At 49.0% G+C, this 23,277-nt stretch overlaps 2 protein-coding genes across 3 annotated transcripts in view; one reads left to right on the plus strand and one right to left on the minus strand.

The window, feature by feature from the left end:
• Nucleotides 1-23,277, minus strand: part of LOC118078482 (zinc finger protein 883-like) — a 277,980-nt gene that overhangs the window by 189,170 nt on the left and 65,533 nt on the right. Inside the window, exon 8 of one of the 2 annotated variants that reach the window (XM_060274074.1) lies at nucleotides 21,746-22,698. The exons of the other annotated variant lie outside the window; for it this stretch is intronic. Within the exon in view, the coding sequence (XP_060130057.1) occupies nucleotides 21,746-22,698 (953 nt within the window). The remainder of the gene's footprint in view (nucleotides 1-21,745; nucleotides 22,699-23,277) is intronic. 2 annotated transcript variants of the gene reach the window in all.
• On the plus strand, nucleotides 4,690-16,466 carry CDCA8 (cell division cycle associated 8). The gene is made up of 11 exons (XM_035102365.2): nucleotides 4,690-4,746; nucleotides 6,362-6,471; nucleotides 7,864-7,992; nucleotides 8,691-8,731; nucleotides 8,862-8,937; nucleotides 9,066-9,199; nucleotides 11,823-11,884; nucleotides 12,316-12,402; nucleotides 14,243-14,369; nucleotides 14,844-14,930; nucleotides 15,964-16,466. The coding sequence occupies exons 2-11, from the start codon at nucleotides 6,378-6,380 to the stop codon at nucleotides 16,003-16,005; spliced, it is 879 nt and encodes a 292-aa protein (XP_034958256.1). The 5' UTR covers nucleotides 4,690-4,746; nucleotides 6,362-6,377; the 3' UTR covers nucleotides 16,006-16,466.

Here is a 23,277-nt window from a genome sequence, read left to right on the forward strand (position 1 = left end):
GAGTCTGGCTTGAAAGAGGGGGGCAGTGATTTGTGGGGAACTGGACCAGCCAGGAGGCAAGAGTCGGAGGCAGGGGAAGCTTCAGAGCTGGAGGAAGAGGAGGAAGAGGCAGGCCAGGCAAGGGAAGGGCCAGGGGTTTCCTCACTTTCTTCTGCCCCTCTGTCTCCCAGAACCAGGAGCGGACTGAAGAGGGAAGGGCAGAGGCAGCTTCCATGCAGGCTCAGTCTCTGGCTGTGAGGTGCATAAACGGAGGGAGGGAGAGCTGCCCCTGTTCTTGCAGCTGCTCCATAGAGCGCAGACCTGGGGATAGCTGCATCCTAGCAAGGGTTATATTTGGCAAGAAAGAGCTAGCTCTCTGCCATGTGCCTTCCTTGGGCTGGGAAGCGCCCTTGATGCCCGCCATGCCAGCTCCATGGAAAGAAACAGAGCTGGGAGTGGATGGCTTCCAAGCACCTAGAGACTAGGCTCCAGAGCTGGAGAAGAACGCCTGTGAATGTTCACAGTTAGCTGCCTGCTGTGTGACTGTGAAGTGCCCTTGGAGCTTCATGGAGAGGCTAATAATAATAATAATAATAATAATAATAATAATACAAAAGAAGAGTTTAAAGTAACTTGCGACTTCGTCTCTGTGGCCACGCGAAGCCTCCAGCTGCAGAGGCACTCCACCTGCCTTCTTCCCTGGGGAACCTGGGTGGGGAGAGGGCTGCAGAAGAGGCGCCTGGTTGGCCACTGCAGGGAAGAGGATGAGGCCCTTCTGGGGCCAGAATTCTCCCAAGGGAAAGCAGCAAGCAGGACCTGAGCCCAGGAAGGCTCCCCCCCCCCTCCTGCACTTTCCAGCAACTGGGACCCAGAAGCGGAGCCACAGCGGAGCCCTCCCTCTCTTCCTCCAAGAATTTGTCCAATCTTCTTTTAGAGCCATCCAAGGTGGTGGCCACCACTGCCTCCTGTGGGAGGGAGTTCCACAGATCAACTCTGTGCTGCATGAAGAAGGACTTTGTAATCAGTCCTGAATCTCTTCCTGGCATGTCAGCAGTTCTAGTGTTAGGAGAGAGGGAGGAAAGCGTCTCTCTTCCACTCTTTCCAGGCCAGGCATCTGCCTGCCTTTTACTCTCCCCTTTTCTCTAAACTATAAAGGCCCCAAAACGGCAGCCTTTCCTCACAGGGGAGTCACTCCCTCCCTGGATCATTTTGGGGTGCCCTCCTCCCCCCTTTTCTGCCAGGAGGGCTCAGGAGAGTCTCCCCTTCCCTGGGCCACCCAGAGACTTCTGGGCCCCTGAGCATCCAGCTGGTCCTCTCTGACTGCCGCCTGGCCAGGCCCCACGGAGGCCCCACTGGGCCCCCCAGCACGGAGGAGCCCCTGGGCAGAGCCCTCTGCTGCATCTCCCCACAGACGCCAGCCTTCCTCCTCCTTGGCGCCCAAGATCTCTGAGGTCTGCTGGGGGCAAGTGGCATGCAGATGCTTGCCTCTGGTCCTCTAGAACAGGGGTCAGCAACCTTTTTCAGCCGTGGGCCGGTCCACCATCCCTCAGACCATGTGGTGGGCCGGACTACCGTATATTTTTTTGGGGGGGGAATATGAACGAATTCCTATGCCCCACAAATAACCCAGAGATGCATTTTAAATAAAAGCACACATTCCACTCATGTAAAAACACGCCGATTCCCGGACCGTCCGTGGGCCAGATTGAGAAGGCGATTGGGCCGCATCCAGCCCACGGGCCTTAGGTTGCCTACCCCTGCTTTAGAAAAAGGATGCTTGTTGAGACAGAAGTTTCCCAGACTTGTGCAGCACCTCGACTGGACTTGGGGGGGAGGTGTCCCAAGGTGGAGGGCCTGGGGGGGGCATCTCTGGCCATGTTCCCAGAAGCCACCAGGGCTCTGCTCTGCTTCCACAGTCAGAAGCAGCGATGCTTCCAGACGCCAGTTGCTGGAAACCGCAGGAGGAGGGACTTGCTCTGGGGCTCGGATCCTGCTCTGGGGCTTCCCCTTGGGGCACCTGGTCGGCCACTGGGAGAACAGGAGGCTGGACTCAATAGGTCCCCTGAGGCCTGATCCAGCCTGCTCTCCTTATGTTGAGAAAGAGAGAGATGTTGTTTGTTTGTCTGGACTCTTGTCTGGCTTGAGGAGTGCATGAGCCCCCCTTCCCCCCCCTGCAGCTCTCCAGACTGTTTGGGGCCAGCCCTGTGGGGCAGGTCCAGGTGGGGCTCAGGCAAGAGGGGGGTGGCAACCGGCTGACGGGCCCCTGGAGGACCTGGAGGAGAACTTTGCCTGGGCTGCGGGTGCAGCAGGAGGGTGTGTGAGTGGAGCACCCATGGATGCCTCTGAGGAGACCTGTTTGCGGGAGATTTGGGGGGTGTCGGGCAGGAGGCGCCTCCTGGCAGGCAGCTGATAAGGGCGGCCCCTCCCTCCCTCCCTCCTGATAGCTCCAGCCCAGGCTCCCTGGAGGAGACCTCACTCTCTGGCACCAGGAGCTTCAGGGGGGGGGGTGACACTCGCTGCCGAAGCAAAGGGAACGGGTGGCACCAGCCAGGAGAGGAGGGGCCTCTGTGTGGGTTGGGGGGCATCAGCCTGCGGCATGAGAGACCCACAGCAGCAGCAGCAGTGCCCAGTGGCAAGCGAAGGGTGGGGCAGGCCTTTGGGCAGAAACACCGGTTGCCTCTGCACCCCACTGCGAAATCCTCAGGGCAAAGGCTAGGTCCTGTAAGTGGCAAACTTTGGAGAGGTTCCAGCAGCCCTGGAAGAAGACCCCACCCCACCCCCACCCCCACCCCGTGCCAAGTATGGAAGGAGAGCCGCTCCTTTACTTCACATTGCTGCCTTGCTGGTCATCCACAAGGATCACATTCACGTCATTTGCCCCCCCCACACCCCACAGGCCCTCTGGGTCCATTTCAGTTCTGAGCTGGGATTCCTACACTGCAGCAGGGGGTTGGACTCGATGGCCCTTGGGGGACCCCTGCCAACTCTGCCATTCTATGACCCCCCAAGCCAGCCCCACTGCCGCCCCCCCCCCATGCAGCACCCTTTCCCAGCCACATCACTTAATGGCCCGCCCTTTCTGGCTTCCTCTCCTTACAGTGGTCAGTGACCCCTGTGAACCAAGGAACCCAGACAGACTGCCTCTGGATCTGGAGGTTCTAGAATAGGCACCCCAGACTTCGGCCCTCCAGATGTTTTGGACTACAATTCCCATCATCCCTGACCACTGGTCCTGTTAGCTAGGGATCATGGGAGTTGTAAGCCAAAACATCTGGAGGGCCGCAGTTTGGGGATGCCTGTTCTAGAAGGACGAAAGAAGAGTGGCTGGATCAGGCCCCCGAGTCCATTTTCCTGTTCTCACAGGGCCAAGCAGTTGCCTGCGATGCAAGAGGGGTCTTCTCCCTTTCTCATTTCTGCCTTCTTGAGTTGAGTTCTCCACACATCCACCTTAGTTTGTGACTTCAAAACAAAACAAAAGAGGCCTTTTTAAAGCAGCCAGCCCTCCGTGCTCTAGCTTCTTCCAACTTGGCACTGTGGAGTTCAGCTGAGTTAGACCTGCAGATAGAGACCCATCGAAGCAACAGGACATGGAGAAATGAAGATGTTGCAAATATCTCTAACGAAAAAGCCAAAGGCACATCTCCTTGGAATATCAGATGAGGAAATACCGCAGGGAAAGAAAAGAATCTTTCTATATGCAAGCACAGCCGCTAGAGGAATGATACCCACAAAATGGAAATCACAGAATAAACCTACAAAGGAAGAATGGATTTGTCAACTTAACGAATACCTAATCTTGGCGAAATTAACGGCTGTAATAAGAAATCAGTCAAATCAAAAACTAAAAAAAACGAAGGGGGATGTTATGAGGAATACAGGGTGAAGCACTGCTCGGAAAAAGATATGCTAATATGCCTTGACTAAAATGTGAAGTATAAGATGGAAGAGAATTTGGTAAGGGGGGGGGGACAAAAAAATGGAGAAGATTACAGACTGCAAAGAATAATGTAATATATGTTTTGGAAGGAAATCAAGTGAGGGCGGAGGGAAGATAGAGGACAGAGAAAAGGACAAATAAGAGTGACGGATAATAGAAAGAGGGAAAATGGTGGTGAAATTGACAGATTTGTAAATGTAATATGTGGCAATGTATTGTAATGTAACAGAAAACTAATACAGTAAATAAATAAAACCAAAATAAAAAAGATAGAGACCCATCGAAGCCAAGGAAGCCCAACAGCCTGAGCCCCCTCCCGGCCCCCGATCGCCCCCCCCCCGCGGCTCCGCTTCCCCTTCGCAGTCGCTCCGGAGTCCCCGTTTAAACGGAGGGACTCCGCCTCCGCCGCTTCTGCGGGAGGCCTTCGGGGCGTCTGGAGAGAGAGAGAGGGAGAAATAATTCCCCTCTTCCTTCCCCCCCACCAACCCAACAGGAGCCGGCGACGATCCCGCGGAGGTCTCTGCCCCGAGGCGCCCGCCTTCGCCTCGCTTCCCTAGCTGTCCAGCAGCAGCAGCAGCAGCAGCGACTCCCGACCTGGCCGCCAGAGGCGCTCTAAGCGCGCCGCCGCCCTCGTCGCGGAGGCATGCCGGGAAACGTAGTCTTCCTGCCCGCAGTCGGCGCGGCCGCTCTTCCGCCGCGCCTCCCCATTGGCCGAGCCGGCGTTCGGGCTGCACTGATTGGCTGCGGCGTGGGAGGCGCCCAAATTTGAACCGGGAGGGGAGGCGTTGGAGCGCAGCTCGCGGATGAACCAGCAGAGGAGAAGGAAGCAGGTAAGAGACGCGGAGGGGAGGGGAGCCCCCCATCTGAGCCCCCGTATATATTCCCAAAGTGGGGGGGGGAGGTATGCCGCTCATAAAAAGTTTATTTAAAAAGATTCCGGGGCTAATAATAATAATATCCTGTGGTTGCAGGATGGAGGGGAGGGGGCCAGGCAAGAGATGTAAAAATTCCGGAAATTTTAAAGCTCGGGGGGGGAAAACCCGGTTTTTTTCGGGGGTTTTCGGAAAAAAACGAAAATTTTCGGAAAAACTGAGAGAGAAAAAGCTACATTAGCACTTATATTTTCTTTTCCGGCTTGAAAGTCATTCTGTTACTTTAGAAACATAAGATATAACTATGGACAATTTTAACAGGCATAAAATGATCATAACTAGCATATTAAAAATATAGTGTATCCAAACAATTATTACAAACAGAATTGACGTTTAAAATAATATTTATTTGTATTTGTAACAAATGGAGCAACAGCCTCCTGAACTGTTTACTAGTTTATGTGGAACAAAAAAAAACTCTACAAAACAATTTTTTTAAAATCCAGAAGTAACAAGTATTCATATTTCCTCTCCACAGTATTTAATTTTTCCCCCAATTTTTTTTTGGGGGGGAAACAAAAAAGGCCCCCCAGCCTTCACATCTCTAGAACTGACTCATGGCCTGGATGGAACAGGGACTCTGAAACCCTCCTGGTGGGTCCTCAGCATCCCGCCCTGGCAAGGGAGCAGACATGGGGGGGGGGGTCAGGGAAGTGAGACCCAGGAAGGGCCAAGGGATACGTCAAAATGGGCCTGTGTGAAGCGGAAGCCATGCAGGGTGGACAGGGGTGTGTCTGGATCTCACACACCTTTTCTGTGAGGGCTGGATCATGCTCTGGGAAATTGGGGGAAGAGGCCACCTTCCCTTTGTTCCTCCTGGTTTCCTAATTTGCCATAGCAATAAACTATCCAGTTCTCCTAGCCGCTGCTTGGCTACGGTCTCTTGTTTGACCCTGAACCCTCAGGGGAGACCCTAGAGAAGTACCCACCCCACCCACCAAGATTTTGTCCTTCTCAATATTACCATTGCTGCTGATTGCATGTTCCTCTTCCAAGGGAAAGGATGGGGACAGACTGGGCTTTTGCACCCAGGTTGCTAGTGAAAGGGCTGCATTTGGAATCCCAGTTGGAGGGGCCCCCAAGGGTCGTCTAGTCCAAGCCCCCTTGCCATGCGGGAACCAGGGCTAAATAATCACTGGCAGGTGGCCTCCCCCTCCAAGGAAAGAGAGTCTACCACTTTCCAGGGTAGCCCCGTTCCCCAGCCACCAGAGCAGTTTCCCTTCCTGCTGCCCTCAATGATGAAAGGTAGGGAGCTTACACAAAAACAATATTGAATCAATAAAATGGGGTTCTCTGAATCCCGTTACTCCCCTCCCGCTCCCGGGTTCCTTGAATTTTCTTTTCAACTGCATCTCATTTCTACTCCAAATTATTATTTTTACCTCAAATTGGCTGTACTATTTCTAAAAGTACAAGTGTATTATTAGCCTGTGTGGTTTTGCCCTCTTGAGCTGGGGGCTGATTTAGCCCAGCTCGGCCCCTTCTATGACAATGTCCCGGTCTTTCCCCCTAGAACTCATCTCCTTGCCATGCCTCCGAAGAAGAAAAACTCGAGGGTCGCCAACAAGACTTCAATCAAAAAGAAAAAGGTGGATGCGTTTCTCAAGGATTTTGACCGGGAAGGTAAACTGCTCATCTGCTTGCCGGACTTCTTCATGCCAAATGAAACTGTGGCTTTTGTGATGCCATCATACGCATCTCTGGGGCACTGGGGGCACTTCTGGTCGCCTCACCTCAAAAGGGATAATGTAGAGTTAGAAAGGGGCACCCAAAATGATGATGTGGGAGGCAGCCACACACCCACACCCTGCGCTATGAAGAAAAGTTCCTGAGTTTGGGACTTTGTAGATTAGAGGAAGAGGTGATGTGATTGGAGGATGGACGGCTGGCGGCTAACAGATTGAGGTTGAATCCTAACAAGACAGAAGCACTGTTTTGGGGGAACAGGGGGCGGGCGGGTGTGGGGGACTCCCTGGTCCTGAATGGGGTAACTGTGCCCCTGAAGGACCAGGTGCGCAGCCTGGGAGTCATTTTGGACTCACAGCTGTCCATGGAGGTGCAGGTCAATTCTGTGTCCAGGGCAGCTGTCTACCAGCTCCATCTGGTCCGCAGGCTGAGACCCTACCTCCCCACACTGTCTCAGAGTGGTGCATGCTCTGGTTATCTCCCCTTGGACTACTGCCATGCACTCTACATGGGGCTACCTTTGAAGGTGACTTGGAAACTGCAATTAATCTTGAATGTGGCAGCTCAACTGGTGACAGGGAGCGGCTGCTGAGACCATATAACACCAGTCGTGTACATTGGCTCCCAGGACGTTTCCAAGCACAATTCAAAGTGTTGGTGCTGACCTTTAAAGCCCTAAACGGCCTCGACTCAGTATACCTGAAGGAGCGTCTCCACCCTCATTGTTCAGCCTGGACACTGAGGGCCTTCTGGTGATTCCCTCACTGTGAGAAACAAAGTTACAGGGAACCAGGCGGAGGGCCTTCTCGGTGGCAGCGCTCCCTGTGGAACGCCGTCCCTTCCGATGTCAAGGAAATAAACAGCTATCTGACGTTTAGAAGACATCTGAAGGCAGGGAAGTTTTTTTTTTGCATTATTATTATTATTCTGTTGGGAGCCGCCCAGAGCATAATAAATTGTTGCTGTTGTTGTTGTTAAAGTTTATAAAAATTCTACATGGCATCCAATGGAGCTGCCATGTTGGGAGATTCAGGACAGAGAGTTAAACTGTGGAACTCTCTCCCACAGGAGGCAGTGCTGGCCATCAACTTAGATGGCTTTGAAAGAAAACCTTGGAGGAGAGAGGGCTATTGAGGGCTCTGCTCCTGAAAGCCAGTTGGTGGAAACTGGGGCGGTGTGGGCGTGTGATCAGATCCTGCTTGCTGGTTTCCTATTAAGGGCAGCTGGCTGGCCACTGGGAGAGGAGGAGGCTGGACTTAGACGGGCAGGTTCCCCTTACGGATCTGGAGCCCCTCTCTTCCTCATGCCTCTTCTCTGCTTCCTTCCTAGTCAAGTTGCGCATTGAACGCATCCGGGTGGAAGAAGAGATGCTCCTGAAAGAAGTTGACAACATGTACGACATGGAAATCCTCCGCCATCCTGTGGCCCTGAGGGAAATGAACTGGCTCACCTTCTATGGTATTTTGCCCCATGTGAATTGGGGGGGGGGTGACTTTCTGGGGCCTTGTGGGGTACAGGTGCTTCCAGGGGTCCTGTACATCAGAAGCTTTCGCAGAAGATCTGGGCTGTCAAGAGCAAAGCGAACAGGGAAGGAAGCCTTGGGGAGGCGGAGGAGGAGAAATATCTTTCTAGCCCTCTTTGAATGTCTCTAAAGTAAAGTTGGCACACTAATTTCGCCCCCGCAAGGCGCACTGTTCCATTGTCTCCCCCGAGGCCGACCGATGCCAATGAAAAGCAACTTGCCCTGATTTATTTAGAAAAGTGTTTCTGCACTGCCGCATCACAACCTACATCCAGGCCTTTGGGGCTAGAAAGCAACGTTTAACATAAAGCAAATAAATGCAGACAAGCGCACAGAACAGCCGCAAAGACCTGCTGGCTCAAAAAAGGGGGCGCTTGGAAGTCGGTAGCAAAGGGGCCTCTGCCGAATCTCTGCTGGGAGAATGTTCCTGTGCGGGAGAGGCGGTGTTTCACAGTGGTTAGTGTCTAGGACCTGGGTGGGAGCAGAGTTCAAATCCCCACCTGGGGCCTTTCACTCAGCTGAACTTGCCTCGCAGGGTCGTTGTGAGGATCAAACGCTGGAGCTCCTTGGATAAAAAGGCGGGTTATAAATGTTGCCGGTTGTGTTCTGATCGCGGCACTTGCTTTCTGTCTAGGTGTCGGAGGATGTGAGCAAGTCCTGGAGAAAGCCGTCTCGGTAGGTGCCCCCCCCCCATCACCAAATTCCAGGTGGAACGTGCAATGTTTTTCCCCTGACTGCTTCCTCCACAAATCATCCCTCCCTTCTTTCCAGTGTGCTACACAAGTCTTCTGTCTTAACTTCTCAGGTGGACTTGGACGTGCTGGAGATCAACAAGCTGGCCTCTGAAGCTATCCAGACGCCTCTCAAAACCGACAGGAAAGGTCAGTGAAGGGCCGCCTTGGGGGCTGGAGGGCCAGAGCAGTCTCCTCGTGAGTTTCCCCGTCCTCCACGGTGCTGGCGAATGGCGGCTCACCCTCCGTGTGCCTCTTGTGTTTTGAATGTCTCCCAGCCAAGAGAGCTCGCCAGGCCGCGGAGACCATCGTCGAGGAGTCGGAGGGGCAGTCCTCTCCTCTGCCTGCGGGGAAGAGGTCCAAACAGCTGAGCGAGGATCCTGCGCCACCCCAGCAGCAGAAAGCAGGGAAGGTGAGGCTCAGGCGGGGGGGGGCACAGCAACACTCCTGCTGGCACCTGCGAGACGTTGCTTCTTTGAAAACTCCCCTCCATAGAATTGTGGGGTTGGAAGGGATCCCAAGGGCAGCACCAGAAACGGAGATCTATAAGCTAGGAGCCAAATGGCACCTTAAATCGAGGTTGTATTCATCAAGGGGTTGCTTACCTTCCAAGTCCCGGACTGCAGAATCCGGGACCGGCAGCCGTGTGACACCAGAAGTTGCGTCGACGTAACTTCCGGTGTCGCTTTGCCCTTCTATGGGCACCAAAAATGGCCACCACCGGCTTCGAAAGTCGCTGCTACGCATGTCAGGAAGTGCGTCGACGCAACTTCCGGTGTCGCTCTGCCCATCTATGGGCACAAAAAATGGCCGACACCGGAAGTCGCGTTATGCACTTCCGGACATGTGTAGTTGCGACTTTTGAAGTCGGCGGCAGCTATTTTTTGTGCCCATAGAAGGGCAAATCAGGGGGGGGGGATGGCCGCCGGCAGGAGAAAATAACAGAGTAAAACGGGAGACAAATTGATACGGGGGACCACCGGGAAAAGGTAAGTAAAAACGGGGGGTTTCCCGGGGAAAACAGGGTACTTTGCAGCTATGAGGGGTTGGGATACATAGCGCTCGGGGTTCCCTCCCAAGCCACGATTTTACAGTCTCTGCTACATTGCTTGACTGTGGCTTCCTCTCACAACGATTCCCAAGGAGGAGGAGAAGCCCAAAGCGGGGAAATGGAAACGGCATTAACGAGGGGGCTTACGGCAGAGGTTTGTAAACTGTGGCTGCCAGCCTCGAAATCTCCACAGAGTTGCACTTGGGCCTGCGCCCGTAGCACCCGAGGGATTTCAAACATTGGTTCTGGCTGTTGCCATTACTCTTCTTTCAATGCTGCTTTATATTTTGAAGAACAAGCGTCAAAATGACCCTCGGGATTCCCTTTTGATTCTCCTATTCTAGGCGGCGGCAAGAGGCATGTGGCGGTGGGGGCTGCTGCTCGGGATTCCTGCATTGCAGGGATCTGGACTAGATGACCCTTGGGTGTCCCTTCCAGCCCCACAGCTCCGTGCTTTTAGCATGTGCCACTCGCGGCCTCTGCCAGGCCCTCCTGCTGGGGGGGGGCTGCGACATACATGGGGTCCAGGGCCCATTGCACCTGGCAATAGTGGGGGGGGGCACCCTCTGACTGCAGCCATGAGTGGCCTGTCGCCCGTGGGAAGGTGGCTGTGTTTCAACAAAGATTAAAAAATAAAAAGCAAACAATAATGAATGCAACAACAAACAAGCATACACAAAAACAATATCAATTCCATGAAATGGGCTTCTCCGAATCCTGTGACCCTCCCCCAGCCCGTCGGTTCCTTAAATATTCCCTTTCAACTGCAGATCATTTCTACTCCAAATTATTTTTTATCTCAAATTTCCCATACTATCTCTAAAATCACAAGTTTCCTTAAAATCCTGCCAATGTATTAACCTGTTTACAATACTTTAGCAAATACATAGTAAACATTTCCCATTCTTTTTTAAGTTTCTTGTCATCTGAGTCATTTCTGAGCTTTCCGTTTCAGCCTAGTAGTCCATTAACTTGGTTTGCTCATCTTCTTTGGTCGCGACGGCTTCCTCTTTCCATCTTTGGGCTAACAATATCCTGGCAGCCCTCATGGCATACAAAACCATTTTTTTTCCTGGTCATTTGAAATCTCTGCTCCTACAATGCCTAATAAAAAGGCTTCTGGTTTTTTAACAAAGGTTACTCTAAACATTTCTTTCATTTCATTATAAATCATTCCCCAGAAATTTCTACCATCTTACATTTCCACCACACATGATAAAACGTACCAGGGTGGATTTGATTTAAATCAAATTGATTTAAATCACTAAATCGTGATTTAAATCACTAGTCAGTAAGACTTTATTTAAAAAAAATTTTTAAGGAAAGACTCATTATTGCTGTTATAATCTTAATATTTACAACCAGATAAAGGTTTCATTTTTGGAATAATAAATTTTCAGAGTAGTTTTTACAGTTATATCAAAAATTACTGATGTGGTTATACTATTAGAAATACATAGACAGATAATTATGAAATGATTGTGATGTTTAATAAGCTGACTGTTTTCTGCTGTACTTTATTGGAAGGAGAAAAATAATTTCCTTAATAACAATTTAAACAATTTTTTTAACTAAAACAATAACATTATAATATATGTATCCATGTTTGCTAACTGCGGTTAAATGATTTTTTAAATAAAACCACACACACCTTAGACTGAGTTTTAGCACACATGAAAAACTAAAAACAAATCCTTATTTCCTGATGAATAGCCTTTGTACTATAATGTAACTTAAATAGAAAACTATCTTTAGATTTTCCTCCAAAAGCATTTTATTTTCAAAATCCAATTTAAATTATTATAAAAATCTGATTTTTTTATTTTGTATTTTTAAAAAACCATTGATTTTTATCCGTCCTGAAATATACCCTCATATTTCTTTGCATTTCCAACACTTCTTAGATCCTCTTCTACACATTTTTGCTAGTCTAACCGGGGTTAGATACCACCTGTACAATATTTTCATATAATTCTCATTTCAGGCAAAGGCGTCGGCCCGAAAGCCCAGGCCTCCCTCAGCCAGGTCTACTCGCTTCAGCAAAAGGTAAGGGCAGGACGGGGTTCGGCAGGTACGTCTTGGGTTGGGCCCTGTGGGGTCGCTTTCCGGACCGCCGGCCTGGATGCGTCCGGAGAGGGCTCTCGAAGGCCATTAGCCACAGCGGCTCCCCGGCTGGAGGCAGCAATTCTTCTGGATGTCATTGTCTGGGAACTGTGGGAGCAGAGAGTGTTTCTCTTGCATACCTTCCAAGCACCCCAGGAAAAGGGGGCGCTACGTTTCCTCGCGTGAGATCATGGCGGCCAGTTTGGGTGCTAAAAAAAAGCACTCTTTCAGGGTGATGATCTCACACGGCACCAGAAGACGTCCGTCCTGTTTTAGGGTCTGAAAAAATTGGGCAGTGTGCCTTTGCCCCAGCGCAGCGGTTGGGCTCCTCTTGCCATTTTGCACCCCCATGGCTCTCTTCTTCTTTTTAACAGGGGAAGCAGAGTGAAGTTTGCCACCCCGGTTGGAGAGACAACGCAACAGGCCGTGACTGTGGCGCCCACTCCTAAGTTCGACCCCAGGTGAGCCCCCTCCCTGCCCACCTGGGAACTTAGAGCTGCTGCGCTCCAGGTGGGGGGCACCCACCCACCCCTTGCTGCCCCTTCTTGGCTGCCTGGCATTTGTGGGCAAAACTCCTCTTCCTGCTTTCAGGGTGATGGCTCTGTTTAACATTTATTTCATGAAATTTACAGGGATGTTTTTAGCGGGTGCCAGAAAAGGTAGGGGGGAGGCGCCTGCTTGATCTCAAGAGGCAGGGAGTTGCAAAGGCTCTGTGCTGCCATACTAAACGATTGAGTTCTTGCAAATTCAGAGCAGGTATTACGTGGCACCTGGAGTCAGGCCCATTCCACCGACTGAAGGGGTTGTGGGGGCGCCTGTGGGGTAAGGGGGATCTCGCAAGTAAACTGGTCCCAGAGAGAACTTGCTGCAAGACAGACCCCAAAAAGAAAATAACAGAACACCACTAGGAATCACATACAGCTCCCAAGTTAAAAACAGTACAGCGCAGAGATCTACAACCTCTCCTAGACAATGACAGCTCCCTTTCTCAAGCTCTGGGAGGAAGACCTTTCATTGCCTACAGACAGCCACCCAATCTTAAACAACTCCTCACCCACAATAATACAACCACCAGACTTAACATGGACACTGGTACCAGAGCCTGCAATAAACCCAGATGCCAACTTTGCTGCCACATACACCCGGGCAACACCATCACTGGCCCCAACAACATCCAACATACCATCTCAGGACTATTCAATTGCTCATCTTCTAACATTGTGTATGCCATCAAATGCCAACGCTGCCCTTCAGCTCTCTATATTGGACAAACAGGCCAACCCTGACGCCAAAGGATAAATGGACATAAATCTGACATCAGGAATCACAAGACAGAGAAACCAGTAGGAGAACACTTCAATCTCCCAGGACACTCCATACAAGATCTCAAAGTAGCTGCCTTATTACAAAAGAATTTTGGAAATAGACTGGAAAGAGAAGTTGCTGAACTGCAATTTGTCACCAAACTTAAAACCACAGAGAGACCTGGCCTGAATAAAGACATTGGATTCTTATCTCATTATACATGATAAAGCTATCATTAGCCATCTCACCCATTGCTTTTCCTGTGGGACCAATTTGCAGTCGTAAATTCTTCCTGTAAGACCAAATGCAGCCATAAACAGTCCGGTTTCCCATCACCCTTTTGAGTGGTGCCCCTCCCCACCCTCTCACTATATGTGGGGATCTGGAGACTTCTGTTTCAGTGTATCTGAAGAAGTGTGCATGCACACGAAAGCTCATACCAATAACAAACTTAGTTGGTCTCTAAGGTGCTACTGGAAGGAATTTTTTATTATTTTGGTTCCAAGAAGTTAAGGGATTTCTATGCTAATGGAAAGGCCCAGTCGCTAATGCCAATCTCAGTCCAAAGAAGAGTGGATAGCCAAGGTGATGGACGACGCCAAGATGGCAAAGGACTGTGAAGATCAGACACCAAGATGAGAAGAAATTTAGTCAAGAGTGGGGAGAAATTATAGAATATCTTAAGGACCACTGTAGATGCTTAAAATCGTTAGCAGGATTGTTATCATGCTTATAATGTAATATGTTTTAAGGAGAAAAAGGAGATAAAATGGATTAGAAAAAACGTAATTAGGTGCAATAAAAATAGGGGGAGATTGGAAACGGGGGGAGATTTTAAGTAATCCCAGAAGTGTAGAAGTTGAAAATGATCTGAATGTATGAGAATATTCTCCACCAAGCGGAGATGAGAGAGGCTGCCTTAGTTTTGCCTTTCCTGGCAATGGGTGCGCCAGGGGAGCTTCTCACTCAACCGTCCGTATATCCATTCCTCTGCAGCCTCTTCAAGACGCCCGGCCTGCGGACCCCAGCAGCGCACGAGCGCGTCTTCACAGTGTCCGCCAACGGGAGCCCCCTTGCCGACAGCCGGGACATTCTCCTCACGCTTCCCTCTGCCCGAGGGGAGGTAAGGCCCGAATCCACGCCCAGCAGCGGAGAAAGCCCAGGACCAGGGGCGGTGGAAGTGCCAGGGGGCGGGCACAGGGGCCGGGCGCTCATCGTGGTCCCTAGCGGGCTGCGACAGCTGCTTCGGCTGGCAAAGAGGGCTGTTGATGGCCAGAGGGGCTCTGCTCTGACTGCGGTGGCAGGCAGTTCCTGGGAAACAACAGGAGGGGAGCGTTGCTCTTGCGCTCAGATCCCAGAATGGGCATCTGACTGGCCTCTGTGGGAAGAGGGTTCTGGACTGGATTAGCCCCCAGCAGGCTTAACCTTCGACATCCTGGAACCTCCAGTGCCATTGGGCCTGATGGACCCCGCCCCCTTAGGCCTGATGGACCCCGCCCCCTTGGGCCTGATCCAGCAGCCAAGAGGCTCTTTTTGGGTTCATGCGCTTTGGCACATGCCCCATGGAGTGACTCCCTTCTCCTCTTGCCCTCTCCAGAGCGTCTGTATCCTGGCCAGCGAGGTCTCCAGGGTGGACCTGCGGTGCTTTGACTCGGAGATGCTGGGGAAGGTGAAGAAACTATCGGTAAGTCTCTGCCTCCACCAGCCCCCAACCCCCTTTCCCAGGATCCTTCCTGCCTTCTCTGGAGTAGGAGCAAGGGGGTCTCCTTGAGCTGGAAGAGCGCAAGGGCTGGCGGGGGGTGGGATCCTGCCCTCGGCTTCCTCCCAGCCCATTCCTGCTGGGGGGAAGCAGTTTGCAGATTCTCCCCTGGAAGGGTTGGGATTTAGGGCGGAGGAGAGGAAGGACTTATTCGCGCAGCGCAGAGTTAAACTGTGGAACTCCCTCCTGCAGGAGGCAGTTGCGGCTGCCAAGCTAAATGGCTTTGAAAGAGGATAAGACGGATTCGTGGAGGAGGAGAGGGCAGTGCAAATTCTGGAAACCCCTTCCATATCTCCTCGAAATCATTTCTCCTGCATATTCCCCATCCTACCTTAATAGCACCTGTTAATTTATCCTGGAGAGCTCTATCCCACCCCTCTTTGGACCATTTTCCCACTTTCTAGCTGTAAGAACTCGTGCAGCTGTCAATGAATTTGTGAGCAAGACCTTCCACCCCATCATCAATTGATAATAATGCTTCCTCTGGACCCCTTGCCAAAAAAATTGTACCTATATGCACCCCCATCCCATGGGAACATGAGTCCCGGGAGAGGTGCCCTTACGCTTAGCTCCAGCTTGCAGCTTTCCCATGATGGGCATCTGGCTGGCCACTGTTGAGCTGGATGAGCCACTGGCCTGATCCAGCAAACTCCTCTTCTGATTCCCCTTATGGAACCTCCAGGTCCAGGGGCAGTCTATCTGGGTCCCTAGGTTGACAAGGACATTTGCTGGACTCAATGGGCCATTGGCCTCCCAGTGGGCATGGAGCCTTCCCCTTTTGCCGGGGGGGGGGGCTAGCCCTCCCATGCATCTCATCCAGGGCCCACTTTCTTCTTGCGTTGGAGGGGGCTGGACTAGATGACCCCTGGGGGCCCCTTCTCGCGACTCCATGGTTCCTGCCTGGGGAGGGGAGGGACTTTCTACCACTTAACTTTCCTCTGCTTCTTCCTCCTTTCAGACTCAGCTTGCGCAGCTCTGCAGCAGCGTGCAGAAAAAGTAGCGTCTGACAAATGGAAAGCTGAAGCTCAGGGCTGGCTGGTGACGCCGCTCTAGAAGACACCGAGAAACCGAATCTTCTGTCGCTTCCTATTTAAGGGGGGGGGTTCAAATCCAGCCCAAAGTCCCCATCTCAGCCCAAGTTTTCTCAGCATTTTAACTCTTCCCCCCAAGTGAAGCTTGAGTGGAGACTGCTGGGCAGGAGCCTCCCGGGATAAAGAACAGGATTCTCATTCCGTCTTTCTACACGGTTTTATTGTTTGTAACTCAAGGAAAAGCACTTTTGGGAACATTTCTGTCCTTTTGCAGGCTCCCGCTAAATCCCTCTGAACAATGCCCCCCCTCCCCTTTGACCTTTCTGTTTTGGTGTATAGAAACATTTGACTTGTATGGGTTTTTTTTTACCAGGTCTTAGCTACTATGTTAATTTAAAAGACGTGTCTGGTGTTTATTGGCTGAATAAAGTTATCCTGTTTTTGTTCATATTGTCCAGGTTGTTTTTATTGAGCGAACCGACCCACAACCCTCTAGGGCTGGGGTGGGAGCCCCCACCCCACCCCCTGGGAGGGCAGGAGGATCACCTAGGGGGCTCTGGAGACAGCAGTGGTAACCAGGCTTTGGATAATAATAATAATAATAATATTTTATTTGTATCCCAGCCAAGGTCGGGCTCAGAGTGGCTAACATAAAAGCAAAACTGGAATCACTGGATTACACTCAATTGGTTTGTGAATGAATGGGCAACTAAGCTGCTGTTTTGAAAGTGATCAGGTGTGGGCAGCACAGCTTGGCAGTGGTTCTGGGTGGGCATGCTTCTGCAGGCCTGTGGGGCCTTCCATGTGGGTCCGATTTTATCCCTCATGGCACTTCCTTGCCACATGTCCTGCTGTGCCCCTCTGGTCCCGTTCGCCACTTTCTCTGAGTGCATGTGTGTGTACACTAGCGGCCAAAATTGTGGAAACCTTTTGGGGGAAGCGTCTTTCCAAGGCTTGATGGCTCATAACACCACTTTTTTTGGAGTAATACCGTAAAATTATATACCAATGGAAGGATAATTTAATGAAGAATGTAATGCAACAAAGTTTGCTCAATTATCTGTATTCTATTAGAAAAAGGAGTGTTTAGAGAGCCAAACAGGTGTCATGTTGTTTTGGCAATGATGGCTCATAACACCACTTTTTAAAATAAAATAAAAAATAAAAAAACCAAAAGGACCGGGACATTTGCAGGGAAACCAAAATGCTTGTTTACAAAGCTATTGTACAGTGGAACCTTGGTTTATGAACACCTCGGTTTATGAATTTTTGGTTTATGAACGCTGCGGACCCATCTGTAATGGATTAATTCATTTTCCATTACTTTCAATGGGAAAGTTCGCTTCAGTTTATGAACGCTTCAGTTTATGAACAGACCTCCGGAACCAATTACACCCATGCTTCAGTTTATGAACGCTTCAGTTTAAGTACTCCGCGGACCCATCTGGAACGGATTAATCCACTTTCCATTACTTTCAATGGGAAAGTTCACTTCAGTTTATGAACGCTTCAGTTTAAGCAAAATAAAATAAAATAAAAAAATTCCTTCAGTAGCACCTTAAAGACCAACTAAGTTTATATTTTGGTATGAGCTTTCGTGTGCATGCACACTTCTTCAGATACCAAGTACTTCAGTTTAAGTACTCCGCAGACCGCCTGGAACAGATTAATCCACTTTCCATTACTTTCAATGGGAAAGTTCGCTTCAGTTTATGAACGCTTCAGTTTATGAACAGACTTCCGGAACCAATTGTGTTCATAAACCGAGGTACCACTGTACTACCACCTTACTATATGCTTGTAAACGCCACTTATAAACGCTATCTCCAACACCTCAAAAGATTCCATCAACAGTGTCTCCGAAAAATTTTACACATCACTTGGGAAGACAGGCGAACTAATATCAGTGTACTGGAAGAAGGAAAGATCACCAGTGTTGAAGCCATGATTCTTCAACATGAACTTCATTGGACTGGTCATGTTGTGCGTGGATGCCTGATGATCGTCTTCCAAAGCAACTACTCTATTCCAAACTTAAAAATGGAAAGCGTAATGCTGGTGGTCAACAAAAGAGGTTTAAAGACTGTCTCAAGGCAGTCTCAACTGGGAAACACTGGTCTGTGAGTGCTCCAGTTGGAGAACGGCCTTTACCAAAGGTGTCCTGGGCTTTGAAGACACTCGAACTCAGGACGCAAGGGAGAAACGTGCTAAGAGGATGGCACGCTTGGCAAACCCTTACCGTGATCAACTCCCACCCGGAAACCTCTGTCCCCCCTGTGGAAGGACATGTGGATCCAGTATTGGCCCCCACAGGTGCCCTCCTCTTCCTGCTGCTACTCTGACATTGCACCCCCACTCTTGCCATGCGTGTAAGAAAGGTTAAAGCGCAGAAAATGAGAGGAAAGAAAAGAGAAAACCAAGAGAGAAGAACGAGGAAGTCAAGTTTGGAAGAACAAGTATATATGTTTGGAATTGATAAGAGGAGGATAAGAGTTAAGAGATGTAAATAAGAAATGATACTCTGTAATTTATGTGAAATATTTTTATTTGTAATGAGTTTAATTGAATGACAAATACAATAAAAATGAAATAAATAAGCAGATGGCTAAAGATAGCTATCTTTGGCCATCTCACCCCTTGCTTTTCCCTGTAATACCAATTGCAGTCGTCAACAGGTTTACCACACCTATCAGTCTATCACCCATTCCCACCACCTCTCTGAGTAATACCCCTCCCCACCCTCACTATATATAAGGGTCTGATGACTTCTGTTTCAGTGTATCTGAAGAAGTGTGCATGCACACGAAAGCTCATTCCAATGACAAACTTAGTTGGTCTCTAAGGATGCAGGTGGTGCTGTGGGTTAAACCACTGAGCCTAGGGCTTGCCAATCAGAAGGTTGGCGGTTCGAATCCCTGCAACAGGGTGAGCTCCCGTTGCTCAGTGCCAGCTCCTGTCAACCTAGCAGTTCAAAAGCATGTCAAAAGTGCAAGTAGATAAATAGGTACCACTCCGATGGGAAGATAAACGGCGTTTCCGTGCGCTGCTCTGGTTCGTCAGAAGCGGCTTTGTCATGCTGGCCACATGACCTGGAAGCTGTACGCCGGCTCCCTCGGCCAATAACACGAGATGAGCGCGCAACCCCAGTTGGTCACAATTGGACCTAATGGTCAGGGGTCCCTTTACCTTTAAGGTGCTACTGGAATGATTTTTTTTATTTTGTTTTGGCTATGTTGTAGGGAGAGGTTTGCTAATTGTATTATTGAGCTAAATCTGATCATATAGCTTGCATTGTATAATTCTGACTGTATGGCTTAGCCCCCCCCCCAATATTCCTGGGTGCTTTCCATTGCCTCTGTGCTTTTCGGTGCCTCCGTGTCAAAGTGTAATGAAAACATTAGACAGCGAGACAGGATGGCCTTGCCAGAGAGCACAAGGTGGTCTGCATCAGGAGATGCACAAGGTCTGCATCAGGAGAGGACGCATATATCAGGCACAAGACCAGGCAAAATAAAAAAAATTCCTTCAGTAGCACCTTAAAGACCAACTAAGTTTTTATTTTGGTATGAGCTTTCGTGTGCAGTGTATCTGAAGAATTTCGTTTCCAGTGTATCTGAAGAAGTGTGCATGCACACGAAAGCTCATACCAAAATATAAACTTAGTTGGTCTTTAAGGTGCTACTGAAGGAATTTTTTTTATTTTGCTTCGACTCAGACCAACACGGCTACCTACCTGTAGCTAAGACCAGGCAAGATAGACTGGAACTCAAGCCCCACATTCAAGGCTGCTTGAGGCTGGTACCAGGGTGCATTGTCAGGATGTGTTTATGATAAAGACAGGACACGGATCTTCCTGTATGTGTATTTGTAACCTATGACCCTCTGACGTGCGCACATTTACAGAGTGGATTCATGGGGAGGGGCGTAGAGGAGCCCAAAAGTGGATGAAAGCCTCGTGCAAACTGTCTTTCTTTGCTCTTGTCGTGAAGCATCACCAAGACTCTCTCTATATAGAGAAAATAAACTTTTTCCCTGAATTCAACCCTGAGTGTCGTTATTGACTGTCTTTCTCCCTGCCGGACGCAACGCAAGAAACCCAGCTTAAGCCAAAAAGGCAACAACGTCAGACCAACACGGCGACCTACCTATAACGACAATTGGGAAACACTGGCCTGCGAGAGCTCCAGTTGGTGAACAGCCTTTACCAAAGGTGCTTTGAAGATGCTCAAACTCAGGACGCAAGGGAGAAACGTGCTAAGAGGAAGGCACGCTTGGCAAATCCACACCGTGATCAACTCCCACCTGGAAATCAATGCCCCCACTGTGGAAGGACGTGTGGGTCCAGAATTGGCCTCCACAGTCACTTACGGACTCATTGTTAAGACCGTGTTTATGGAAGACAATCTTTTTTTAAACAAATAAATTTTATTGCAATTAAATTAATACTACATTTCCGTAACAAATAATGACTCCAAAAATACAAAAATAATGCCAAAAGCATAACTCAAAACATTTTGAACCCACCATCCCCCCTCCACCCTTGCCACCAACCTTCACTCCACCCCCGCTAGATTTCCTTTTATCTGTCTATATATTCTTTATTCTTTGCATTCTATACTCTCTATTTCTTCACTTCCATTTGGATTTCAATTTTAACTCTATCTATTCACTTTGTATCATACTACACATTTTAATCTAGACATATCAGCGTATTTTTTTCCTAAGCAGTGTTTAACATGTATTCCTCAAAGCATTTCCACTCCTCTTTCAACTTTAGAATAGATTGGTTCCTTATTATCGCAGTTAATTTTGCCATTTAAAAAGCAAAAACCCCTCGCTGTGCCTCCAAGTGTGTGTTAGGGGAAATGATGAACGACTGCCTAATGCTGCCAGGCGTTTATTAATGCAGCCGCCGGGAGAGGCTTTGGGCTTGGGCTTTGGAGGTGGAAGGGCCGTTTTGGCGGCAGTGGTTGATGATGTAACAATTTGGCCCCGCCCTTGGAGATCTGCCTTTCTATTGGATGCTGCTGGAGTCTTCAGAGCTTCTGCTGGTGATGTCTATTTTGCGCACCACTTTTTGTGTTTAATCATTATTTTAGGTATGAAACACAACTCCAAACAAAAGATCAGCAATATCATCATCTGAGGGCAGGACAAATTGTTATAATATGTTATTCAATAAAAGAGATTTATGCTTTTTAATAGCTAAGGTAGGATACTGAGCTCAAAGAATCTTCCAAAATGAATTTACGTAATGTTTCAGGGGGAAATTCCAGATAATATTGCAGGGGTGTGAATTTTGATAATAGGGGTAAAATGAGTCACGAACGTTCTTCACTATAGAGTTCACAAAATGGGCAAAAGTGCTCATTGATTGGTACACGCAAGAATTACTCAGCTACGAGTGATCGCTAAAGAAGAAGACAACCATAAAGCATCCATGACAGATGGCCATCCAATCTCTGTTTAAAAGCCTTATGCTTTGACCATAGGAGCAGTTATACAGTGGAATGGACTCCTTTGGAAGGTGGTGGACTCTCCTTCCATGGAGGTTTTACAGCAGAGGTTGGAAGGCTTTAGTTGTGATTCCTACATTGCAGGGGGTTGGACTAGATGACACTAGAAGTCACTTACAACACCACAATCAAATGATTCTCCCCAATATGAGTTATTTGATGGCAAGTGAGACTTTGCTTTGAGGTGAAACACTTTCCACATTCCACGCACTGATAGGGTTTCTCCCCTGTATGAATTCTTTGATGGGAATTTAGGGAGGAGCTCCTACTGAAGCTCTTTCCACATTCCACACACTGATAGGGTTTCTCCTTTGTATGAAATCTTTGATGAGAAGTGAGAGTGGCGCTCTGACTGAAGCTCTTTCCACATTCCAAACACTGATAGGGTTTCTCCCCTGTGTGAATTCTTTCATGGGAAGTGAGATGGCCACTCTGATTAAAGCTCTTTCCACATTCCATGCACTGATAGCGTTTATCCCCTGTGTGAATTCTCTGATGCTTAGTGAGATGGGAGCTCATACTGAAGCTCTTTCCACATTCCACGCACTGATAGGGTTTCTCCCCTGTATTAATTCTTTGGTGAGAATTTAGGGAGGACCTCGTACTGAAGCTCTTTCCACATTCCACACACTGATAGGGTTTCTCCCTTGTATGAATTCTTTGATGAGAAGTGAGAGTGTCGCTCTGACTGAAGCTCTTTCCACATTCCACACAATGATAGGGTTTCTCCCCTGTGTGAATTCTTTCATGGGAAGTGAGGTTGGCCTTTCGAATAAAGCTCTTTCCACATTCCATACACTGATAGGGTTTCTCCCCTGTATGAATTATTTGATGGGAAGTGAGATTTCGGCTGTCACTGAAGCTCTTTCCACATTCCACACACTGAAAGGGTTTCTCCCCTTTGTGAATTCTTTGATGGGTATCGAGATGGGAGCCTGTTCTGAAGCTCTTTCCACATTCCACACACTGATAGGGTTTCTCCCCTGTATGAATCCTTTGATGGGTAGTGAGATTGGAGCTTGTACTGAAACTCTTTCCACATTCCACACACTGATACAGTTTCTCCCCTGTGTGAATTTTTTGATGCAAAATGAGATCTGAGCTCATCCTGAAGCTTTCCCCACATTCCACACACTGATACGGTTTCTCTGCATGAATTCTTTGATGACAAGTGAGATGAGCTCTCTTACTGAAACGTTCTCCACAATCGTGGCATTTAAATGGTTTTTCCGCACTGTGAATTCTCTGATGCCGACAGAATTCTTTCTTTGTAGTAAAGCTCTTCCCACATTCTAAGCAGTGATATGGTTTCTCCCCTGTATGAAATATTTGATGGGAGCTGAGATTTTCCTTCTGCGTGAATCTCTTCTCACAATCTTGGCTTCTCCCCACTGTGACATTTCTGTTTGGAAGTGAGATTTTCCTTCTGACAGAAGGAATAGTATTTCTTCAAAATGGGATTTATTTGAGAGGAATAGGAACGGGAGCTTTGACAGAAGCTCTTTCCACGCTCCAAATATATATGTGGCTTCTCCACGGCAGGAATTTTGTCGTGGTCATCCATGTTCTTGACTTCCAAATCATCACTATCTGCAATGAAGAGAGAAAAGGGACTGGAACGTCAGGAAAAATACAGCCACCAATTATTGAATAATGCTAATTAATGCATGCGGTAGCAGAAGAACTGAAGGAAATTAGATGTGAGTTCATTGCCTTTATTGACAG

This window comes from Zootoca vivipara, chromosome 4, assembly GCF_963506605.1.
Source record: "Zootoca vivipara chromosome 4, rZooViv1.1, whole genome shotgun sequence".
In the NCBI taxonomy this organism is placed as follows: Eukaryota; Metazoa; Chordata; class Lepidosauria; order Squamata; family Lacertidae; genus Zootoca; species Zootoca vivipara.